Genomic DNA, 23,560 nt, shown 5'->3' with positions numbered 1-23,560 from the left:
ATATTCTAGATTTCTGCGCATTAAGATGTTTTATGTGAGGGTTAAGGGCGTGTGACTGAGCCCTCTGAAAAATACTGTAAATATGAAATATGGCGTGCCGTGCGCACAGTCTCTCTGTTGCTCACATGCGGTGCTCTCCTCTCTCTCACAACTGTTCTTAGACCAGAACCACTGTTGCGCTGGACTCGAGCCTCGCCTTTCCATGATGAAGACATAGTTTCCCAGCGAACAAATGTTGGTTCTCAGAACATCTTTCGAACAGAGGGTTCACGTTAGGGTATATGTTACTGGCTTGCACATTTGTTCGGTTTCCCGGAAGGCCCTTGAATTTGTCCTGAGGAAGATTGCATGAATGGCCTTAGGACATTATTCACTTATGTTCTCAAAGGTAGAAGTGCTTTTGAAAATATTTATTGTGGATGGTCATTCGTTACTTTTATCAAGAATGTTAGCAATGCTAAGCACAACTGCCATTTACTTTGATTCTGTACATTCTGAAAAATGTATTTGGCATACATGAGCCATGATGTTTTTCATAGATTTCAAACGATAACTCAGAGGATGTTGTCCCTGAAGTTTGTGTGTGACATGCCTGGAATGCTATTCTGTGACAGACAGAATTTGTTTGGAATAAAAAAGCCCAAGGACAGTTTGGGAACATTACCTCAAAAAGTGGCACTAACTATAATCTTTCCCATTGTTGTGTAAATGTTTTGTGTTAGCTGCGTTTGGAGTCAAGCGCTAGGTGGCCAGGTAGAGATCAACACAACATGAGCTTGGGCCAGAAGAGCTACCGCCAAATTAACTGACAGTCCAATGTGATTCCTCTCAACAACAAAAAGATGGGTTTCATCTTAAGAGGGTGTAGCATTCAGTCCGCTGGAGAAGCGGATTGGTCTGGTGGAGAGAGCACACGCACCTGCGTTGCCTTAACTAATCAACCCAGGTGTTTAAAGGTGTGTTTTTCTCCACAGTTTGGGACCGAGATCGAGAGAACATCCCGACAGAGCGAGTTTGAGTTTGGTTTGTAAAGGCAAAGATACTGGTTAGCCGAAAAGTTGGCCAGCCAAGACCAGCGGCAAGCTGAAATGCAGTCGCTGAGTTTTGCTTTCTTTCGTCTTTCTTGTTTTAGCTTGTTGTTTTAGGTCATTGTTTTCATCCAGAATCCGGTGAGGGGGAAGGATGAAGGTATTTTTATTTGATTTTGTGTTGGTGTAGGTGCGCCCTCTCTCTCTCTCTCTCTCCATGCAGAACCAACGGTGCACGCCCGGAACTGCCGCATCTCTCTCCCAGGGGTGTCACACCGGCATGTGGTGGAGGGTTTTGCGATTGCACTTAGAAAGGGGTTTTGTGCTGCAGCGTGAAGATGTGATAAAATAAGCCTTATTCAAAGGTGCTTCAGCTATGACAGTACTTTATGTACTATGATGTACTGTTCCTTTTGACGTTGATATCACCATATGGGAGGAAGGGTTTTTAGTGGCTAGAATGCATACTGCATGCTGTATGAGGTGAAGAAGTTTTGCAGATCTTGTCCTTGTCAGTAATTACAAAGCCACGCTAACATATATATATATATATATATATATATATATATATATATATATACTTTATTCCTCATCCTTTGATGGATACTCCTTTTGTCTGAATGGGAACACATTTAAGGACGAAATTCTCAGGTCTGTTCATGATTATAAGTGATTATAAGGATAACAACCAGCCCTTTCAAATCTCAGACTTGGTCGAAGGGTGAAAACCCGACTCTGAAGAACACTGAGCAAGTTTTTTTTTTTCCAGATGCAAACAGGAACAGGCTGCCATTCTTTCTTTCTGTCACCGAGTGTAATGCCTGACTGAAATCAACACAGATCTCGCCTTCCAAACGGCTGCCCACTCACCTTCAGATGAAACGAGTTCATGAAGACCACAGCGGTTTCTTGCAAGTACTTGAAGGCGTTTCAAACTAAGATGAAGTGGCAGTGTAACCACACTGCAAGAACATACAGCTCTGAACCAGGGATTCAGGTGTGCTGCTATAGCTGCTGCCATCGGACAGCAGAATGTTGGCTATGTGAGAGGGGCGGGCTGAGTGACGGGTGACCAGGAGGATGGCTGTGGTCTGGAAGAGGCCAGCGCCACTCCAGACATTCCGCGCTAATGAAGAAGTTAAACCCGACTGGACCCGCTGCTCAGTCCCCGTCCATCAGAGGGGAGGAGAAGGAGGAGGAAGAGCAGAAGGAGAAGAGGGGGAACAGGCAGAAGAGGAGGAAGCTCATGACAAAAAGAAGGAAGATAAGGGGGACGGGATGAGGAGGGAATGTTGGATTTGGGCCATCTGGCCCAAGAAATATGGCAAGTGCCGCCTTGCTGTGTTCAGATCAGTTTTTCATGGAAGAAATATGGCAAGTGCCTCTTTGGTGCACTCCGACCCACTCTTCTTGAAAAGGCCAGGCAGAGCGGAGCTCAGCCAGCATTGCATGATGGGGAATGGAGGCAGGCCTGACTGACAGCTGGTCTACAGGGTGCCTGAGACGCAGCTGCACGTGCTGAAGGACATCCAAGCACTCGTTCCACGTTTTTAAAACTTTAAACAAAAATTTAAGTCGTGAAAATGTCTGAGACTCAATTAAAAGACTCTTTTTCAGATAAGACATTTTCTTGAGGGAAGGAAGGTATAGGCTAAATGGGATCTCGACCTGTTTACAATGTAGCTAAAAGTTGTGGTTTAGGGATACTAGAAAAGATTTTTTGCAGTGTTCAAATGGTGTGCCTTTCACCAGACTTCCAAACAGGATTGATTCAGTATAAGCAGGTGGGGGGGACAAAAAAAAATGCAATTCATAATGTCGCATACAACTCGCAAACATTCATTCAACCAGATGTGGTGTTGGCACTTCGGCGGCAGGGAAGTATATCTGATATCCAATTGACAGCTAATGCCAGTGTGGAAGTCTTCTGGGGTATGACACGAATTTGATCCTCGAGTCCGTGCTACATGGGCACCCATTGTCTTGCCCTCGTTTATTTAACAACGCACAAGTTTGTTTTAGGGGTGGATCGAAGCTCTGTTCTGGCCAGGATACATTTATGTGCATCCTCTCAAGTGCATGTCACTCTAATTTAGGACTCCCTTCTGGTCTCATTGCGATGGTCATTGTCGGCAAGTTGTGGTTATTGAGTTTCCAAAGAGCCAAAGCTTGAGTTTTTCCGATTTGTTATCACACAGACATAAAGACTTGCCATTTACAGGTAGTGCTGAACTGTTTGTTTATTTGGAGTGTTTCTTCCATTTGACTTGCAGCCAATCAGCAGAGACTTTATGGCACAGCCAACCAGTCAGTTTGTATAGAGCTAAAGACACAGATTTGTCCCACAGATATCTGCCATGAAATCCAAAGAACTCAATTTTTTATCAGATACACCAGACACATTTTGGGAAGTACCGGTCCAAGTGCAGGGAACAACCGCATAGTTCAACTTGGACCCTGAAGGTTAAACTGATTAACACTAACAACGAGAACGGCAACAACGCAGTCTATGGAAAAAATACAAGCAGTAGTTAAGACAGTTAATGCACCTAAGTCACCTACGAAACAGCTGCCTAGTTACAACCCTAAGCTTACAGTCATTTACAGGGGGGTAGGGAGGGATGGGGAGAGGTGCAGCCTGAAGAGGTGAGTCTTCAGTCATCGTTTGAAATGGGTCAGTGTCTCAGCTGTTCTCACCTCCACAGGGAGTTCATTCCACCATCGTGGGGCCAGAACAGACAGGAGACGTGTTCTGGAAGTGCAGGTGCGAAGAGGGGGAGGTGCTAGGCGTCCTGAGGTAGCAGAACGGAGGGATCTGGCTGGCATGTAGGGCATGTAGGGTTTACATAAAGGTACATGGTTGGGAAATCAGAAGAAAAATATGGAAAACACTCCTTAGTCCACAATAATAAGAATTATAATAACTATTTAACCCTTCCCAGGATAAGTGGGTATAGATAATGGATGGATGGATGGATAACTATTTATTCAGTGTTTTTCTAAACACTGGTTTACATATTTGTTTTAAATATGTAAAATGAAAAGAATATTTTTAAAAAATACAGGGCAAGAATGTTAATATCAATAACATAATAACAATAAACAAATTACTTAACATAACATTAAAAAAAAAAAGAAATTTAGTTAAAAGCGGATTTGCTGCTGTAAACCTCTTCACGAAGGCTCTTCCAGAGCCTTAACTGATAATGCATGGTCCTCTTTTTCGTTCAGTTGGGACTCTGCATTATCTGTAAATAATTGATAGTTTTTAAGGGCTTCACAGTCAAGCAATATATTCAGGTGCTACCTCATATCATATCAAATCATATCTTGTCTTGAAAATAACTGATAAAAAGTCAACTCAAAGCAGCTTCCAGCCAGGGCAGAGATAAGAGGATTGGGGAACTGTGTTCTCTTGTTTTTTATTTAGCAGCCTCACCGCACATTCTGAGTCAAGGCCTCGCAAGAGTGGATTACGAGAATAAAGCCGAGATGAGATGAAAGCATGAATGACTTTCTTATTATTACTGAATTACAATCAGGGTCCTGGAGGAGGAAGGCTTTCACATTTCAGGTAAAGGGCCCAAGTTTTTATGTATTTATTTATTTATTTATTTATTTATTTATTTACATTTTATCGGTTTATCATCTGTGTGAAACCAAGAATTAAAAATTAATCATATTTTTTCCCCTTGAAAATTGTGGACTGTTTAAAAATGTATGCCATTTCAGGCAGGCATGGAGAACAGTTAACCTATTCAATTCACTGGGTTTAATCTACAAGCCAAGTTGTGTGTCATCACTGCAAATGTGAATAGAGATGACCACATATAATATAATTTTTAAATATAATACATCTGCTAAAAAATGAAACTTCCTAATGAATGATAGAAAAATTTGAACAGGACAGCATGCTCAATAGGAATACATATTTGACTACATTTAAACAATACACAAATGCTTTTCAGCACTGAGCCTTTCTCAGTGTGTATTTTACTAAAGACAACTGACCTCAATTTTAGGACATCAATCTTAACAAAATGGACATATCCAGTCTCTGAAATAAAGCTTTTGTCTTTTGTGCATTATTTAAATATAGTCCAAGGCTTTGTCCTATTGACAGTGCAGTCCTGTAATTGTTTTTTTTTTTTTTACATAATATGCCAAAACCAAAGCATAAAAGTCAAATACAAAATTTACCCAAACACTGACGCTTGAGGGACCCTGCAATCAATTTATTAACAGGCATACACAAAACCGCCAAGTGAGACTGTCTGTGAGATAAGACTGAAACAAATTTAACTGCTTTGGCCATCCAAAGCCGTTTTTAAGGCCCCAATTGGAACAGTCTTTGAATCAGCCTGTTGGGACAGAACACTGACCGCCATTTGCATTTGTAGGAGGGTCATTGTTCACGTTGTCAAGCCGGTCAAGTTGTCAGTTTAGGTTCAATGTACAGACTGAAATCCAGAATGGAAGTTTATTTCTGTTGAAAAAAAATAATAATAACACCTATTTTACAGAAAAGCAAAACGATATTATTGAAAATATATTTTAAAATATTAGTTATTAAAGTTATGTAAGACAGATTTATCTGCCTAAGACAGGCTTTTATCCGAAGTAGCTGAACTATTGCCTAGAAGGAATTGACCCTGCAGCTTAACAGCTGAGACAATATCTCACCATAGTTTCCAAAACCTACATTCAGGACCCTGCTGGAGGAACCTCTATGGTATTAGTGAATAATTTTGTATGGACTATTTGGGGGGGGGGGGGGGAAGCACCAACATACCTTGGTACCCTCCAGTATTCCTTGGTTTTACTATTTTATTTTGTAATTTTTCTGTCATTTTCTGTCTCTTTTTTCAGTTCTGGCAGAACCACCAAGTCACTTTTTATGAATCTTGGCATTTTACCCAAATGTAGTAGGATATCAAATGCTGCCATCTTAAATCAACGCGATAAATTAAGGACTTGCACAAAATGGCACTGGCAGGTACTTGTGTTGCTTGGCCCCGTAGTTCCTGCTTGCAGCTACATTTTGTCATTGAGATCCTCTGCTGAAAATTTTTTTTGATATGATATGGTATGAGAAAAATTAACAGCACATCCATGTTCTAGCAAGCAACATTGACATCATGTGCAGGAGGGGAAATCAGATTTGTTAATAAGGAATGACAGAAACTTAAACCCAGGTAACAAGTACAGTCAACGTTATCTTTTGATCGAGGATGAACATTAACATCAATTGTTTTGAACAGGACCACGAACTGTACTCATTTTCAGCTACCAGATTAGAAAAAAATTTTATTTGACATCTTTAACTGTGTTAAATTCATCAACTAATCTTTGATAAAGGCTGAAGTAAACTTTCCATTACTGGCCAGCTCATACAACTTACAAATATACGAAATGATGCCACGTGTATGATAATTTTGTCATGTATGTAATGTGTCTAGCTAGCACATAGTTTACAGGGCAGGACATCCGCTACATAACTAGCACTGCGCATGTAGACGTCATTATAGAATGTAAACTTCATTTTCATTTACTGTAAATTTAATTACATTTCATATCCTGATCACTAGGCCTTTGTCTTTCTGCGTACGACTGCTGGCAAGATGTGATCTGACACAGCAATGAAAGAGGCACTAAAAAAATGAAAAAATAAAACGACCAAAATCCATAAAATAAATCACTAACCATGTTGTGTTCAAAAATAAATGAATGTGAAAGGTGAAGCAGTCATTAACAGTGTGTATTGTCATTTTCCTCAGTCAAGTACCAAAAAAAAAAAATTATCCAGCGACCTGTAGTCCGTTTCATATGGTGTATTATTACACTGCACGTTTATGAGCCTTTGAACCATGTCATTATTAAATTGTAGCATTTGTGCGGTGATTGCTTGCGAATGGGTTGATTTATGTTCTTTCGAGTAGGAAATGAATGCCCATGTTTTACACAAGGCAGCTGCACATGTGCATTCATGTTTCCATTCTCTTATCTGAATTGTTTGCTGGCTAATGGTCAATGGCACATTTGTTTAACCCTCCAGGAGTAGCAGGTACCCTGATGCATGTTGTGGGATTTCCCTGTGGAGACTGTCAAATAGCCTTTGCTAGTGCTATACACTCAAAGAAATACATGTCTATTGTGCCATTTACCTTGTCGTAATATATAATTTATTGTGTATTTATAAAATTTGTGAATTTGAATTGTCCAAAAAGAATTGAGGGAGGCGTGGTGGTGCAGTGGGTACTGTTGCCTCACAGCAAGAATGTCATTGAGTTCGAATCCGGCCTGGACCTTTCTGTGTGGAGTTTGCATGTTCTCCCCGTTTCTGCATGGGTTTTCTTCTGGATACAGTCCGAAGACATGCAGGTAGGCTAATTGGAGACTCTAAATTGCCCATATTTATGAGTGTGTGAGTGAATGGTGTGTGTGCTTTACGATAGATTGGTGACTCATCCTGGGTGTATTCCTGCCTCTTGCCCAATGCACGCTGGGATAGGCTCCAACCACCCCCCCCCCCACCTCCCCCGCGACTCTGCCCAGAATAAGTGGGTATATATAATGGATGGATAAAAAGTATTGAAAAAGAATGCTTGCGCATTTAAAGAGAATGACCTAACCATGTACACGGAATATTAAGGTGATTAGTATGCATTTTATTCAAGCGAAACAAACAAAAATCTGGTTGGGGAAAAACTATTGCTTTAAAGATAAAATTTCCGATAGCTCCATCTCAAGCACAGAAACCTCCACTGGTTTTGAGAAAAGAGTTGGCTGAAGACATGGTTTTTCTGATTGCAAGTTGGCTTAAAATATAGAACACAAAGGCTGCCTTATCACCTTCCAGGGCAATACCATCTGCAGAAATTTCAGGCTAGCAACTAGAGGGAAACACATGTCTTTGGGTTCTGGTGTTCGTCTGACCTGACAGTCATAATAAACTTTTTAAATGCCAGTGCCCTTTTCTTCAGATAATACTTATATTGCACAAGGCCTTATACCAATGACTCATAAGGCTATAAAGGTGGATCAGATAACACTGGGCGGTGGACGATTTTGAAAAACCTTTTTTAGATGCTGAGGTAGAGAGCAATGGGGAGAGAGAATTTCATAAGGTATTTAATATCTTTCACTTTCGCCCACACGCTCGGAAAGAGACACGCAAACATGGCGGGGCGGAACAAGGGGAATGAAATTACGTGGAGAGAAAGTGAGCTGAAACAAATAATTGTGTTTTTTCTAAAACTCAGATCGAATGAACTGTGATTATAGCAGACAGCCCTCTGGGATGTTTTTACAGCGCTGCAAACCATGAGCAAATTTCACAAGAAAACATTTAACCGTCTGACAGAAACCTGAAGTGAATATTTTACATGCTTCAAACATTTAGCTCTATTTTTCTATTAAACATAAAACAGAATGATGGTTCAATGATGGACCTCATACAGGATTTGATTGGCTCTCTCAACAGACTGGACCTCCTACATGCTTTGATTGGCTCTCTCAACAGACTGGACCTCACACAGGCCTCGATTGGCTCTCTTGCCAGACTGGACCTCACACAGGCTTTGATTGGCTCTCTCAACAGACTGGACCTCCTACATGCTTTGATTGGCTCTCTCAACAGACTGGACCTCACACAGGCCTCGATTGGCTCTCTTAACATTGGTTGTGAAGAATGAATGATTTCAGCCAGAAGCAAAGATGCAGCTGCGTGTGTGGTAATTGTGAAAATGAATTAAAGACAATGGTAAAGCAATGGTCATTTGAATTACATGTGTTTGGGACATTGTTCAAATGTGGTGGGAAAGCCAGGTCATAGAGAATGCAGGATCCATACATAGCCTTTGTGTTTCATGCAAATGCCAGATTGCAATCTGCGTGATTTAACCTGTCCGTTTTCTAAATTGCCTTTCAAAGAAAGTAAATGAAAAGTGCTCTGCCCATGACAGCAATGCCCACATGACAGTCATTTCTGAAACTTCTTGAACGTTACAAGTTAAATGGATTTTTACCTGATGTCATACACAAAAAATGTGGCATTTTAATTAGCACATTTATTTAATGTGCTAATTAAAATTGATTTATGCAGAATTAACAAGGTATTGTTTTACTAAATTGTTAAATGTGTATGCTTTCTCTCTCTCTCTCTCTCTGTCTCACAGCTGGGGGGTTGTGGGATCCTGGGGGTGGGGGTTTGGCTCTCAGTGACACAGGGGAACTTCGCCACCCTCTCCTCCTCTCTCCCCTCCCTCTCCGCTGCCAACCTCCTCATAACTGTGGGGGCCATCGTCATGGTGATTGGTTGCCTGGGCTGCATGGGCGCTGTCAAAGAGAGTCGCCCCCTGCTGTTGAGTGTGAGTGTTTGCAAACAGACTCAAAATTCTCACACATCTACTCCGTCTTCACTAAATATCAGTAAACTGTTACATGCATAACAATCATAATAAACTTTATTTGCATAGCATCTTTCATGCATCAGCTCAAAGTGGTGTAGTGAAATAAAGCAATGAAAGGAAAACAGTGGGTTTTTACAGCACAAAATTGAGCAATTCAAAATGGATTTTATGGACACAAGATGAATCTCTTGTGAATAATGAAACGATGAACATGACACTATAATCTCTGAAAAGCAGTAAAAGTTGAATAAAAGGCAATTATGTGTATACTCCAGCAAAAGCAAGAGTACACACACTTCAGACTGAAGGTTAGCTTTAAAGTAAAGCTAAAATATTACACATAATTAAAAAGCCAATTTGTTTTAACTTTTTAAAGCTATCTTTTTTTCTAGGATTTTTCTTTGCGTCTTTGTTAAATTGTTTAGAAGAGTCCTGGAGCCTTCACAGAGAAAGCATGGTTTTTAGATTTAAGACTAGACTTGGGAATAGACAAAAGACTTCTGCAGTAAACCTAGAACAGTTTGTTACAGATATACAGTTTGCACATTAAAAGATAACTTGGGAGTGAACAGAAACTGTGAGACGATTTTGAAGCTGGATTTCATATCTTAAATTGTAATCAAACAGATATATTTTATGGTTGTGAGGTATGTATGGTAAGTGACATTATGAATAAGTCAGAAAAACAAAAAACAAAGAAAAGAGTGACTTTTATGTATTTGGAAATACAGCAAAAAAAAAAAAACAGAACTATTTACTGTGAGTGCCCGCATTTGCCCTTCACATGCACATTGACTTCAGTTACAGTTAGTGGATAAATTGTTCCAGTATTAAACGCGGGAGACCATGGATTTAAAGAAGCAGCGGTGTTGCATTAAACTAATATTTTACCATTGAATGCCATTATTTTATGTGGGTACTAACAGTAAATTTCTCTTTTTCAACTGTAATAGTCGGTGGTTAGCTGACACAGATGGCAACCGTTTTTCTAATCCTGACACTGCAATTGTCAGGAAAAAAATGCAAGACAATTAAACACAATAGTAGTTGCTTTCAAGTGTGTTACTGTTACATTTATTTTGCATTTTGTTTTTTATTGCACAATCCCTTAAAACTTGTACCCCTGACTGTGAAAACCTACATGGCTGGGAAGACGCAAGGATGTCTTAACTTTTCAGACGTAGTCACCAGAAAGGAAGATCATCATGGAAACAATGAGCATATAACACCTATTGTGTGTAAAATTTTTTCTAATTTCTAACAAGCTGCTAGAAGCCACATTTTTCCATATCCGCATGGAGGTTCATTCTATTTACAACCCAGCCAATTAGAATCTGATTAAAACCTGAATAGAATGATGCCTCCACATGTAATGTTGACAGCTGAAGTGCATTATTAACCTCATTACTGCACAAAAGACATTTCATAAAGGATTAGAGTTGCGCATGCCACACATACTCTATGTATAAAGGTGGAAGGGGGAACTATGTCTAAAAAGGGCTGTAATTCCTACACGGATCACCCAATATGGATGTAAATATCCTCAAATTATGGCTGACTATCTTAAATCTCATATTCATTGTTTCACTTCAAATCCAATGTGCTGGAGGACAGAGCCAAAAAGAAAAAAAAATTGTATCAAATTGATTTGCAGTTTGACACGAAGGTGTTGTTGAATTTGGAATTTCAGATGTTTTCATTGACTTAATTAAAAGCAGTTAACGTGCCAGTTTTATACAACGTGTGCATAGTGGGCCGTACTGCGTGTATACTTCTTTTCAGTAGGATGATAACAATATCAAAGCTGCTGCATGGACACAGAGCGGCACGGGGGGAAAAAAAAAAGCAATCGGCAGATAAACGTGTTAAAATTCATAGGCCGTATCAGAGAGCATGAGCATAAACGGGGCACGGCTTTTACTAAACGAGGTGTGCAGGCACGCAGCTCCCATTCACCCACCTAACACAGGCGCTTATCTCCCGGCGGAGGGAGTGCATCTCAAATGCCAGACGCACGCGCCGGGACTCCAGACGTCTCCGAGCCTGAACATCTCCCGGCGTCTCTCAAAACGTCGCGTGTGTTTTCTCGTTGGCTCTTTAATTCTGTTTTCGCTGCCTCGACTGCTGACGCATAAAACAAACCGGAATGCGAACCTTCGGCAGGTCTTTAAAAGAGAACCGCTCCGTAGCCCGAATGAGGCTGTCGTTACATTACCTCAAACGATTGGTTATTCAACAAATTGAGTATGACAAATGGAGAGGACGTGAACAGCGCTTAAAAGGTCTCTTAACTCCACCTCTCCCTCTTTCGTTCCCTCTAGTTCTTCATCCTGCTTCTTCTGATCTTCTTCCTAGAGATTCTGATGATCATCCTCTTCTATGCCTATCAGGAGCAGGTAGGACCATATTCTACACCTCCAGTATAACTAGTATTAACCATTCCACTGATATAATGGTTTTCTCAAAGTTTCACTGTGAAGAGGAGTTGTGTGTCGCACTAGAACACTCACCAGCAGAGGTGGAGAGGAAGATAAATGTTGAGCCAAAATGGTGGATGATTAGGGGGCAGCTTGACAGACCCGGGTTGGGGATTTTGCCAGGACATCAATGGACCATGTACTCTTTCCATGGACCATGAAAGACAACATCTCCTACAGCTCAGTGTCCCTCCCTGTCACTACAGTATATTTGATACTGAGGGTGTACTGTACTTACCCACCAACACCACTTCCTGCAGCAACTTAGTGCCTATTTTATGGCAGAATGATTTAAAGTGATGTTCCACCCAGAGATCAAAATATATATATATATATAAATTATGTCCTCCAGTTAAGTTTCAACATGATTCAGCAGACCAGGCAAATAAATGGAAAGCAAAGTGCAGAAAACTTTAGCTCAAAACTACATGTTTTAAATAACCCTGCAGTAACTTTATATTCAAATCTTTACCAAATTGTGGCTTTAGAAATAGTTCATTTAGAATCGACTGTCTGTTTTAACTTTATTTGAACCTATGAATGCAGTAATTGTCAAAAACAGTGCACTTGCCCAACAAATGTTTATCTCCCAGGAGTTTCTCTTCAAACTAAATAACACTGAGCTACTGTTGACAAGCCATGGGTTGATTGTAAACCTTGGGCTCTTCCCAAAAACCCAAAAAGGTGCGGAGCTTCACTTCCTCCTGGGTACTGTTGAGAAGGTGTGTGAGTTGCCACCAAATTTTACACAGCAGCTATGTCAAATATAGCTCGCATTTGGGAAATGTCTTTAAAATGAAGAATGGATACTGTATATCCAGCCTACAGCCTATAGATTAGTAGCACCAGCAGTTCCTCATATAGCCCACAGAGGCTATGCCATAGGAAACTATTGGCTGCCCCCGAAGACTGCCCCCTTCTGTCCACCAACCCCCAGCTCTCTTGTCCAATAAAATGTAAAAAAAAAAAACAATAAAGGGAAATGGCTATAAATGAATACAATAAAGGAAAAGAATGAGAAACACGCCCATCTTATGTCGGCACACATTAAATAAATATGCATTGTGGCACCTACAGTAACAATACCAGTGTCTGACAACAAGAGATTCTGTGAGTGAGAGATTAGTGTCTTAACTTTGATGATTCTGGCTGAGAGAAGCAGGATCTCCGATTCCGTGACAGTCTTGTTTCATTGGTTATGTGCCACAGAAATGTTTCAGTTACCTGTGAAGTTTTAAAATAAGAAATTAACCCAGAGCTTGCAAATGTGGCGGTTGTGGCTCGACTAGTTTGCTAGTGAAGCACAGTAAAGGTGTGGTAAAGCAAACAGCTCGCAGCAAGTTGCTGTGACAACACTGCCTGGTGTTCAAAGATAACGACGTTGCCCTTGGCTAGGGGCGATTTTGCCTTTAGCCGACTGGTAAAGCGTTTGCCTATGGAGTCTTTGGATGAACGAGAGGCCGGGGTTCAAATCCCACCTCGGACTCATTTGTGATACAAAATTGGAAATTGATTCATGAATTGGTGACAAGTTTGACTATTTGACTCTTCAGTCCAAGGGGAATGGCACATACTGTAAGCAAAATAAATAAATATTTGGCAAGTTGGTAACACTATTAAAATTTTTTAATGTTTTATCAACATATATAATCGATGCAGTTTGAAATATTAAACTTATATTTTGTCAAGGGGTTTTATATTAGTGGTGTGATGGTGTAATGTGGGGACCTTGTTTATTGTTAATGGACAGGTTAATTTATCATCATAAATGTATTTTAGAATGACAATCCCATTTAGGTTTTCTTCGGATCTGTGGTCTTGTGGTTTTGGCCTCCTCATGTTATTTTCCTCTGTACGGGGAGGAAATGATTCTCAGTCCTGTCCATCAGCCAAGCAAGTGTGATTCAGCTCCTGCTTTTGGCAAACAGTGAGCTTCACATTTAATTACTTAAATTAGAAACCATCTGTTTTTTCCCCCCCTCCATACTATAATTAGAAGTAAATTGAATGTCACCCACACACATAAGTGTTTCACTGAGCACAGTCAAGTCAATTACTGGTAAACCTGCCGGGCGCTGGTCTTACGGTTCAACGTAGAAGTTCTGATTTTGAATACAAAACTTTAATTTTTTGTTTCAGACTCCATTCAAGATTTGAGATGTTTTCCCCCCATAAAAAATGTATTTCTTCTTGCCACTGCCATACAGGCTAATTTGTGGAGTGAGCAAGACTGGTTGGACTATTGGCATTGACATTTTACCCATCGGAGCTGTTTAAACGCAGCTGTTTCAAAGTCAACATTGGCTTCACAGTGTTTTTTTTTCATTTTTTTTTTCAAATTAAATTTGCTCCTTAATAATGATTTTTTTTTAATAACAATTTTTGATGAATTTCCATTATTTTGAGCATAACTTTAAACAATCTTATCACAGAGTCTCCAAAGTAAAAATAAATCTAGGCATTTACATTTATAAGGAAATACATGAAAATGATATCAAAGGCTTTTAATTTGAGGTTTGCTGTAAAGATTGAGCCAAGTTTGTTTGAATCTAAATAATGTTCTTCAATTCCCAAGTAACTGACTTGGATATCATCCTTGCACAAAAAGAAAAAGGAAAAGGCTCAGCATTGTGGCTAATGTAAGACCCTTCTGATATTATGGACTATACATATGCATAAAAATGTCACATCATACCACTTAAGTACAAGAGAACTGGATCTTTCTTTTGACTGTTGACTACTTGTTTCAAAAGGATTGGTCACTTTCTGGATATACGGTTGTTGATATTACTTTTAGTGTATACTTTGTTTTGCTTGGCCCAGTTTTTGTGGGGGATGAAGGATATTTTAGCTTTTTACAGAAGATTCTGATGACCTGTCTTTAAAATGGCTCATACAGGGGTAATCATGGGTTTATTTAAAGCAAACAGAAAACACACACACACACATGCATGCGCACACACACACACGCACACACACACACATACATACATGCGTGCACACAAACAGGCACACACCCGCATGCGTGCACACATACACACACATTTCCTGCACAAAACCACGTGTACAGTGATGTCATAACTCAGAGGCTATGCATATGAGCAAACTAATTTTATGGCATTTATTCGCAATTGTATAAACATAAAAATAGACATTAAAAATCTAATTCAATATCATGCTGGCACTTTTTCCCTCCTCAGTTCAAATGCAGCAGAAGCTATCTTACTCTCACAGCCAGGGAGGTGTGATCGAGGTGCTGTTGGCCTGACGCCATTTTGTCTCTGTTTTCCCAGCAAGTCGGAAGTGCATATGCATATAAATGGTTGTATGAACCATTTCCGGCCCTGTCAATTTGTTTTTGCTTTGAGGTTTTTCCTCTCTCGTGCAGTAATTTGCTGCTCTCTTCTTTCACTGAGCTCAGCGGTCTCAGGCTGCATGAGTCATAGGAAATAGTTCTGACCTAAAACCAGATTAAACATAATTTTTGGGAAAAAAAATAAAAAACCAGGTAATATACTCACTCACAACTTATAGAAGCATAAAGCTGATGCACACATTGCTTTGAAACTACCTGGAATGTAATATTTGTGCTTTAATCCACAAACCTTTGATGGCCCCTACAGCAGCCATGTTTTTAAGCTGGCAGTTTGTAACTTTGGTAAATATTAAAAATATCCTTTGTGAACAAAAAAAAGTAATTTAAAAAAATCAGTCAGGGCCAATCAAAAACAAATAATGACCAAAAGACTCCAGAAAGTGTCCCTTTAATAATAGATAAAAAATTAAATATTGTGTTGAGTTTCATATAGATATCTTTATCACATGAACAATTAAAACATGTAAGTAATGCCCCCTAAACCTCTGCAAAATAGTTTACTACTTCTCTCTGGTGCCTAAGGAGGAGCACCATTATTTGTTGTTCATGTCTGTATATTACTTGTAATCCTGTTTCTAATATTATAGTAACATAATTTATTTATTGTATTATCATTTATATCAGAGTTATTAAAAAGTCATGAACTCATTTTTATTTATTTTGTTGTTGCTTTTTCATTTTTGACTTAAAGCATTTCATTTGAATGAAGAGCATCGGGTTGAATGGTCTCTAAAGGCTCATTTCAATCAAACGCTCTAAGAGGATCTGATGATCCTACGTTATGAGAAAATAAATCTGTCATGAATTCTTTTTGTTTTGGTTGTAAATGTTTTATCCGTTAATACATTTTGATTTTAATTTAAATTTCCAACATCCTCTGCCTCAAGGGGGAAAACTATGAGCTGGTGATGAGATTTCAATTTATCTTCATGTAACACCTGTTTTGGTACCAAGAAAAAAAGAAATAAGAAAGTACTGTAGTTGGTGCACCTCGCTCTGATTTGCTCTCTGGTAAATTCTGGATTTTTTAACGTCTTCATGTATCCACAAGCTCCATCGCATCGATAATACTTGAGATCTCTTTAAAAGCATGTGGGAGGTCATTTTTAGAATAATTTCCTTTACAATCAATTACAGAGCTTAAATGGTGGGTGCTGTAGTCTCTTACCATGATGAAGTAGTCATTTGTGGTTTGTAAGACATTACATTACAATAACTCTGCAGATGCTCTTATACAGAGTGACTTACTGAAGTGGAAAACATCAGGGTTAGGCTCAGAATACAGAAGTGCAATTGCACCAGTGACACACACACAGTTCATTAGAAAATGTAAAATCTTAAACACTGTAAAAACTTAAATAGTTGAGAATACTTTAAATGTCATGCAACTTCAGCAAATCTTTGACTTTTGAGATTTTTAAGCTTGGATGTCGAGTTATGTCAACTAACATCTGTTAGTTCAGAACTTAGATTTAATTGTTAGAAAAACTTAAAACTACATTTTTTAAAAGCGAGAAGTCATATAAACTAGGTGTAGTAATGTTTCCATGGTATCCCTCAAACTGAGACTACTGTGCTCACCGCATTATGTTCATAAAATGTTTGCACATGCACAAGTTGCTATTGTAGCATAAGAAACACATGTCCCTTCTCAAAACGTGCACTACATACCTACTATACATTGACTTAAGTACGTTAAGACGTCACATGAAATCTAACTGGGGGTTTTAATGCCAAGTCTGTAAAAATCAGACTTTGTTGTCTATTCATGTGCAAACAAATGTGCACAGAATATTCACATCCATTGGATGTGGATTACCAGGAAAAGATGCACTTTCTTGAAAACAGACTTTTACCATGAAAAGGCATCTGGCAGTGCTATTGTTTATCATCACCTGTGCAATCATGGGAGTTTAAATTACAGTGATTTAGCAGATGCTCTTATCCAGAGCTACTTAAACATCTTTTTACATACCATTCATTTATACTGGATATGTACTGAAGCAATGCTGGTTAAGTACCTTGCTCAAAGGTACCATGACAGTGCAGTGTCCTACTCAGGAATCAAACCTGTGACCTTCAGGTTACAAGACCAGCTCCTTGCCCTTTACGCTATACTGCCACCCAAAAATCAAGATAGCATTATTTATCTTTCAACCCAAGGAAAAGCCTCTAGCCTTCCATATCAAAAGCATGCGCAGCAAGAGCTGAGCTGTCTGACAAAGTCGAGAAACATTGGAATCAGACGCCAGACTAAATATCAGACAAGAAGGTGAGGAAGAAGAGGCGGAGCGCAACAGACTCAAGTGCCCGAAGGGAAAGCTGATATGCCTGCTTCTCCCCCTTCAAAATTCTTGCAAATGTCACGTCTCTTGAGGAACGAATTTGAAGAAATCCATCCGAACGTTAAAACCCAGGGGGGCTTTTCGGGAGACGGGTCTCACGTGCGTAACTGAAACATGGCGGGATGACGCAAGCGAAGAACCTGAGCCGCAGTCGGATGCTTTCGGGCTCCTCGCAGGCCAGATAGACTGTTGACGTAGTGGCAAACTCCACCGGGGCGAATCTTTTGCACCTACGCTAACAAGGCTTGGCACCGGGAGTGTAAAATCTTTGAGTCACATGCCTCATCGGGTTTAAAATGACTTTTCCTGGTTTTCCGACCGAAAATATCTGCCCCTTGGGTTTTGCTGAATTAATCCTTACTGCGGTTTACATTCCTCCTTCTTCAAACCCAAAACAGGTTTGCTGATGTCATCACAGCCCGCTTTAAGCAGAAGCCCTCAATCTCCACTGAATTCATTACGGGCAACTTTTACAGCTGTACTACGAACAGTTCTGTCCTCATATCGGCAGCGAATAGACTGCCCGACTAGTGGTACAAAAACTATTGATCTTTGCTATGGAGACATAAAGATGCATACAAATCCCACGAGAAAATGTCAACGGTAAATTGAGTGCACTTATATAGAGCAATTTTCAGGCAACTATGACTCTGCAAAGGGCTTTTACAATACAATTAATGCCTCTCATTTGCCCATTCACACATACACACACACACACACACATATATCATTACATTACAGGCATTTAGTAGACACTCTTACGTCTAACAGAGCGACTTACACAACTTTTTTACATTGCGTTTTGCATTGTATTCAATTATACAGCTGGATATATTCTTATAAGACCAAATTCTGACCCATTATACTACACTGCTGCTACCACACACACACACACACACACTCCAATAGAGATAGACAGCCATGCAAGGCGCCAACCAGGTCATTGGGAGCAGCTAGCAGGAAACCTCCATTATGCACAGCTGTCCACAGGTCTGAACGTCTCATACCGCGCCCAACTTCAAAGCAAGGGGGGGAAAAAACAGTACAGCTCCACGAAAGAAACATTCCGGAACCGACTTCACGGATTGGTCTGGGTTCTCTGCCAACTCGACGCTGAGGCGAAGCCGTTGAGGCGGTGACAGGTTACATCATGCTCTTGTGCGGAGGTGATAATTCCCTCAAAGGATGTAGAAGTGTTGTCTGACAACAGGTCTTGGATGGCTGATGACAAGGCGGAGTCAAAACACTTCCTAAAGAAGCTCAGCGTGAAAATGAAGGCGGCGAAGAGAGTCTGCGAAGCAAAGTTCGAAAGTCTGTTTGACGGTGGAAAAGATGAGGGATGTCTGCGTGGGTCCGAAAACCCTCTCTGGCATTGCAGCTGATCAGACTCCGCACGGCACACTCCGCAAAGTCTTCTGTCTATTTGATGGACCAGATCTAAAGCAAGACATGATAGAGGTGACAAATGAGGTGCTACAGATAAGAGCGGTGTGGGGCAGCCAGGGTGGAGGAAAGGTGTTCGGGCAGGCCAAGATCTTCGAGGCCTCCGGCCCAGACGACATCGGTATTCATCTGAAAAGCTGCCATGAAGAGCTGGCATCTGTCTTCTGTGACCCGCTGAATTAGGTCTCCGAGAGACTTCCCCCTCCTCCTACTCTGGAAGCCCTCCATCACCCGCTCCGTGCCAGAGACAAGTCGGTCCGCCACCGACGATGATTACCGCCCTGTGGCTCTCGACTCGCCGCTGATGAAGTGCTTCGAGAGCCTTTCGCTCCGGAGTCCGACGGACCCGCACCAACTCAGCACAAAAGCAATGGTCCCGCCTTGACTCTGATAATGCCGTAATAATATTAACTCTCATCCGAGGAAGCCCAAGCCATACGCTAGGCTTGCTTAGTGGACTTATGTGGACGTATGTATAATGGACGTAAGACAGCTCTTTAACATGGAACTAAATCCGCACGATTCTGCGGGTTATCTCCTTTTTTTTTAAACAAACAGACGTCAATGTGTCACATTCAAAATCAATGTAGCGCAATAAAAGGCGCAGCTGCTGCCTCTCGAAGGCTCAGTCATCTCCCCTGTTCTTTTCACATTGTGCGCAGATGACTAGAGGAGCGCTGACCCAGATATGCTCTTCCTGAAAGACTCTGATGACATAGTCATTGCAGTCACGTCCATGTGAGAGGGAAAGCTCCGGTCCACCACTGACAGCCTATAGCCTGTAACTAACAGCCTGTTTCAGCCTACAGTGCAAAGACCACTTCCTGGACATCTGAAAAGCTAAAGAAATCAGGGGCAGAAGAACATCATGTAGACCAAAACCCATAATCATCAACAGTGATGCAGGGGAGAGTGACAAATACCTGGGCGTCGTCGTTGACGGCAAGCTCTCCTTTGAAGAGAACTGTAAAATGCCATTTGAGGAAACTTTACACTAACTCATCTGTTTTGCTAGCTTTCTACCCGTGCTTTATAGAATACCTGAGCAGCACACCATCAAAGATACCTGTCAGAAGAAAATTTATAGAAAGGGACGGGATGTTGTTGCTGACCACACCCATCCCCTCAGCAGTCAAGTGTACCATTTGACCATCTGGGTGTTGTATGCGGTCCCTATGAAAGAAGACGAGGTAAAGCCTTTCAAAAGGCAGTCTTAGGTTATCTCTGTAGATTACTGTAGATACATACCCTTCAGACATGGAACCCCATATGGGGTTGGACTGATGAACTGTTTAATTTCCCTAGCATGATGTGTGCAAAATTGGCAATGCACCGAGTAGCCAAAAGGTAGAAATTGCATCCCAGAAACAAGAAAGGCCTATTTTTTCAGCTCTCTCAGGAATCAACTTCAGACTCTTTATCAGAAAGCCACAAAGCGCAGATTCAGTGATTTTCAAGTTATTTTCAAGGATACTGGAGAAAATCCTGGTTTCTCTCATACGAACGTGTTTGTACATCCGTTTGTAAACTTACTTACCATTTGTAAAACTTCCTGTACTTCTTTTCTCAGGGCTGAAATGATCGCAGGGAGAATTCTATGCTCTTTTTTTTTATCTCTCTCGTACCCTCCTTTAGGAGATCAAGAGATCAGTTTTGTGTTGACTTTCAAAAGTAATGTGTGATTCATTTCGATTTTGAAAGGAGTCTCTTTTCTTTCATCCCCCTGGTTTTTTTCCACTTGGCAGTCTGCTACCATCATGTTTTTCATTTGTATCCATGTTGCTATTCACAAAATATCTCATTTATATAATAGTATGAATTGCATGCAGTCCTAAAAATGTATGCTATTAAGTGTACAGATCTGTGGTGAGCCACTTATTAACCAAAAATTGTTCAAGTTGAGCCAAAATCAGACTTCTCATCTAAACAAGAGTGTGGGTCTCCTCTATTTTTATCTCCAAGTTGCGTCAAACAACACACTGAGATAACTTCTCACTGTGCATCTACCTTGGCAGCCTACGATCTTGGACAGCTAATTTCTTTGTGTAGTGACTCACGGTGGTTTCCAAAACCAGTGTTTATCTCCCAACAAAAATAGATTTTGTTGTTTAAAAGGCTAATTACTCCTATATATACTATTTAGGCCTATACACCTATAAAGCATGTACATGAATGATGGCACATATCAAAGGTTAGCTAGCTACACATTGATATATAAGTTAACCGCATCCTAGCTGGCCAGCCAGCTATTTTAATGAAACACCTAAAGATTTGCTAGCTAGGCAGCCAGGCAGCTGTATGAATGAAACATGTGGTTTTCTTGTTGGCTCCACCAAATTATTATTGGATAAGTGTTTGAGATTATTCTGGGGTTCTATGACAAGCGGCTGCAGTCTTTCGAGGTACATCAGCTACAAATCAACATAATTTACATGTGAAAGGATATGCATTGTGGAAATAAATTTTCGCTGAAATTGTACACATCTAAAAGCAATAGTATTACCCTTTCAGTGATTATTTAGCAAGAGGCCACACAGAAAAAAGATGGAAGCCATCAGTTTTTAAAGATGTTCCATTGAAATCCCATCACATATGCACATTCTGAAATGTTAAAAATACCATAATAATATAAGCCTGCCTATTCTGAAGAGGTGTTATTATTGGTTGCCGTAAGGGAGAATTAATAATTGTGGCGCGGATTTATGATGATGAAATTTGCAAGAACAAAGGAGAAGTGTAGAAGAAGGACAAAATGAAGAAAAAAGAAATGAACATAATAACCAAAAGGTCAGGGCTTTATTGTATGGCTGTGAGGTTCGGACGAGGTCAGAGAATACATTATTCATTGCTGGTACGAGTCAAGCAGGTAAGAGTCTATTGCTACTGCAGTCATTTTGTGAGGAATTGTTAAAAATCCATGCATAAAATAATTTTATGTAATTTAGATATATGGGCATGAATCTCAGGTATGTATACAAATTAAGGAAAAGTGCTCAAGCCCTGCAGGTAGCGAAAACCAAGAAAGAAAACTTTTCCTCAGAGCCAAGAATATTTAAATAATGCATATGTCTTCTCTGTCTTCCATTAACTGTGCGCCTCTCACCTCTGTAGATAGATCGCTACGCCCAGTCCGATCTGAAGAAGGGCCTTCAGCTGTTTGGTACCGAAGGCAACGTGGGACTGACCAATGCCTGGAGTATTGTGCAAACCGATGTAAGTCCCCCAGGAAACAAGCTCAGCCCCTAAAGTTCCATGTTATGGAAAAGCAAGCCTGAGATTGACAAAAGCATCACAATATCATTGGGCAGACATGAAAAAAAACACAACAGGGAATAATAGGGTTACATTGGACATAAAGTACCTAACAGAGCCTGTGTATTCATGCAAATACAATCCTTGAATATAAATAGATCTTCAAATTAAGCATGAAGATTTATGCAAATACTACTGCATTGATTAATTCCATAGACAAACTGAGCTTGTTCCTGCAAGCCTTTGATACTATTTTAAATAATTACTTCGCCTACAACCTCGACTTTCAGAGATATACCCAGAACAAGGGAAATGGCACTCCAGGAATTCAATGTGATCACATTCTCAATGTTTGTTTGTTGTCTTTGCAATTGTAAATGTTACAGAAATCCAATATTTACTTGCACCTATTTCCTATTGGCCCTCATTATTGTAACTTATCCCCAGTGTACAAAATCTTGGAAAGATCAAGCATTGCATTAGTTCAGGCAGGCTATGCATGGCAAACCTGGCTCCAGCTGAATCAGCTGATGGCTCGGCTGAGTAGTGATGTTCACCTATCACAGTCCATTCACATAACAGGGCGGTCTATTTAAACAGCCTACCCCTACTCATGTGGCTGCACGCTGCCAGTCTAAAACTGCTTCCTCCTGCATTCCTGCTTGCTGCACGCTGCCAGTCTAAACCTGCTTCCTCCTGCATGCATGCTTGCTGCACACTGCCAGTCTAAACCTGCTTCCTCCTGCATGCATGCTTGCTGCACATTGCCAGTCTAAACCTGCTTCCTCCTGCATGCATGCTTGCTGAACACTGCCAGTCTAAACCTGCTTCCTCCTGCATGCATGCTTGCTGCACGTTTCCAGTATAAACCTGCTTCCTCTTGCATGCATGCTTGCTGCACACTTCCAGTCTAAACCTGCTTCCTCCTGCATTCCTGCTTGCTGCACACTGCCAGTCTAAACCTGCTTCCTCCTGCATGCATGCTTGCTGCACACGCATCTAACCATGCTTCTCCTGCATGCCTGCTTGCACGTACGTCTAACCCTGCTTTTCACATGCATGCTTGCTGCACACTACCAGTCTAAACACATGCTTCTTCCTGCATGCCTGCTTGCTGCACACTGCCATTTTAAACCCCCTCCTCCACCCCAGCTCCATTCCTCATGTGTTTGCTGTTGGAGCTGTTCTGCTGGTATCCCTCTGGTGGGTGGGGTTTTGCTGCTGCCCT

General features: G+C 40.6%; 1 protein-coding gene across 2 annotated transcripts in view; it reads left to right on the top strand.

The window, feature by feature from the left end:
* tspan4a (tetraspanin 4a) overlaps positions 1-23,560 on the top strand; it is a 71,589-nt gene that overhangs the window by 40,171 nt on the left and 7,858 nt on the right. For both annotated transcript variants that reach the window (XM_064312521.1, XM_064312520.1), the window contains 3 exons: positions 9,206-9,397; positions 11,761-11,835; positions 22,192-22,293. In XM_064312521.1, the coding sequence (XP_064168591.1) occupies positions 9,206-9,397; positions 11,761-11,835; positions 22,192-22,293 (369 nt within the window). The remainder of the gene's footprint in view (positions 1-9,205; positions 9,398-11,760; positions 11,836-22,191; positions 22,294-23,560) is intronic.

The sequence above is a fragment of the Anguilla rostrata genome, chromosome 16 (assembly GCF_018555375.3).
Source record: "Anguilla rostrata isolate EN2019 chromosome 16, ASM1855537v3, whole genome shotgun sequence".
In the NCBI taxonomy this organism is placed as follows: Eukaryota; Metazoa; Chordata; class Actinopteri; order Anguilliformes; family Anguillidae; genus Anguilla; species Anguilla rostrata.
This window is presented reverse-complemented; position numbering and strand designations above follow the sequence as displayed.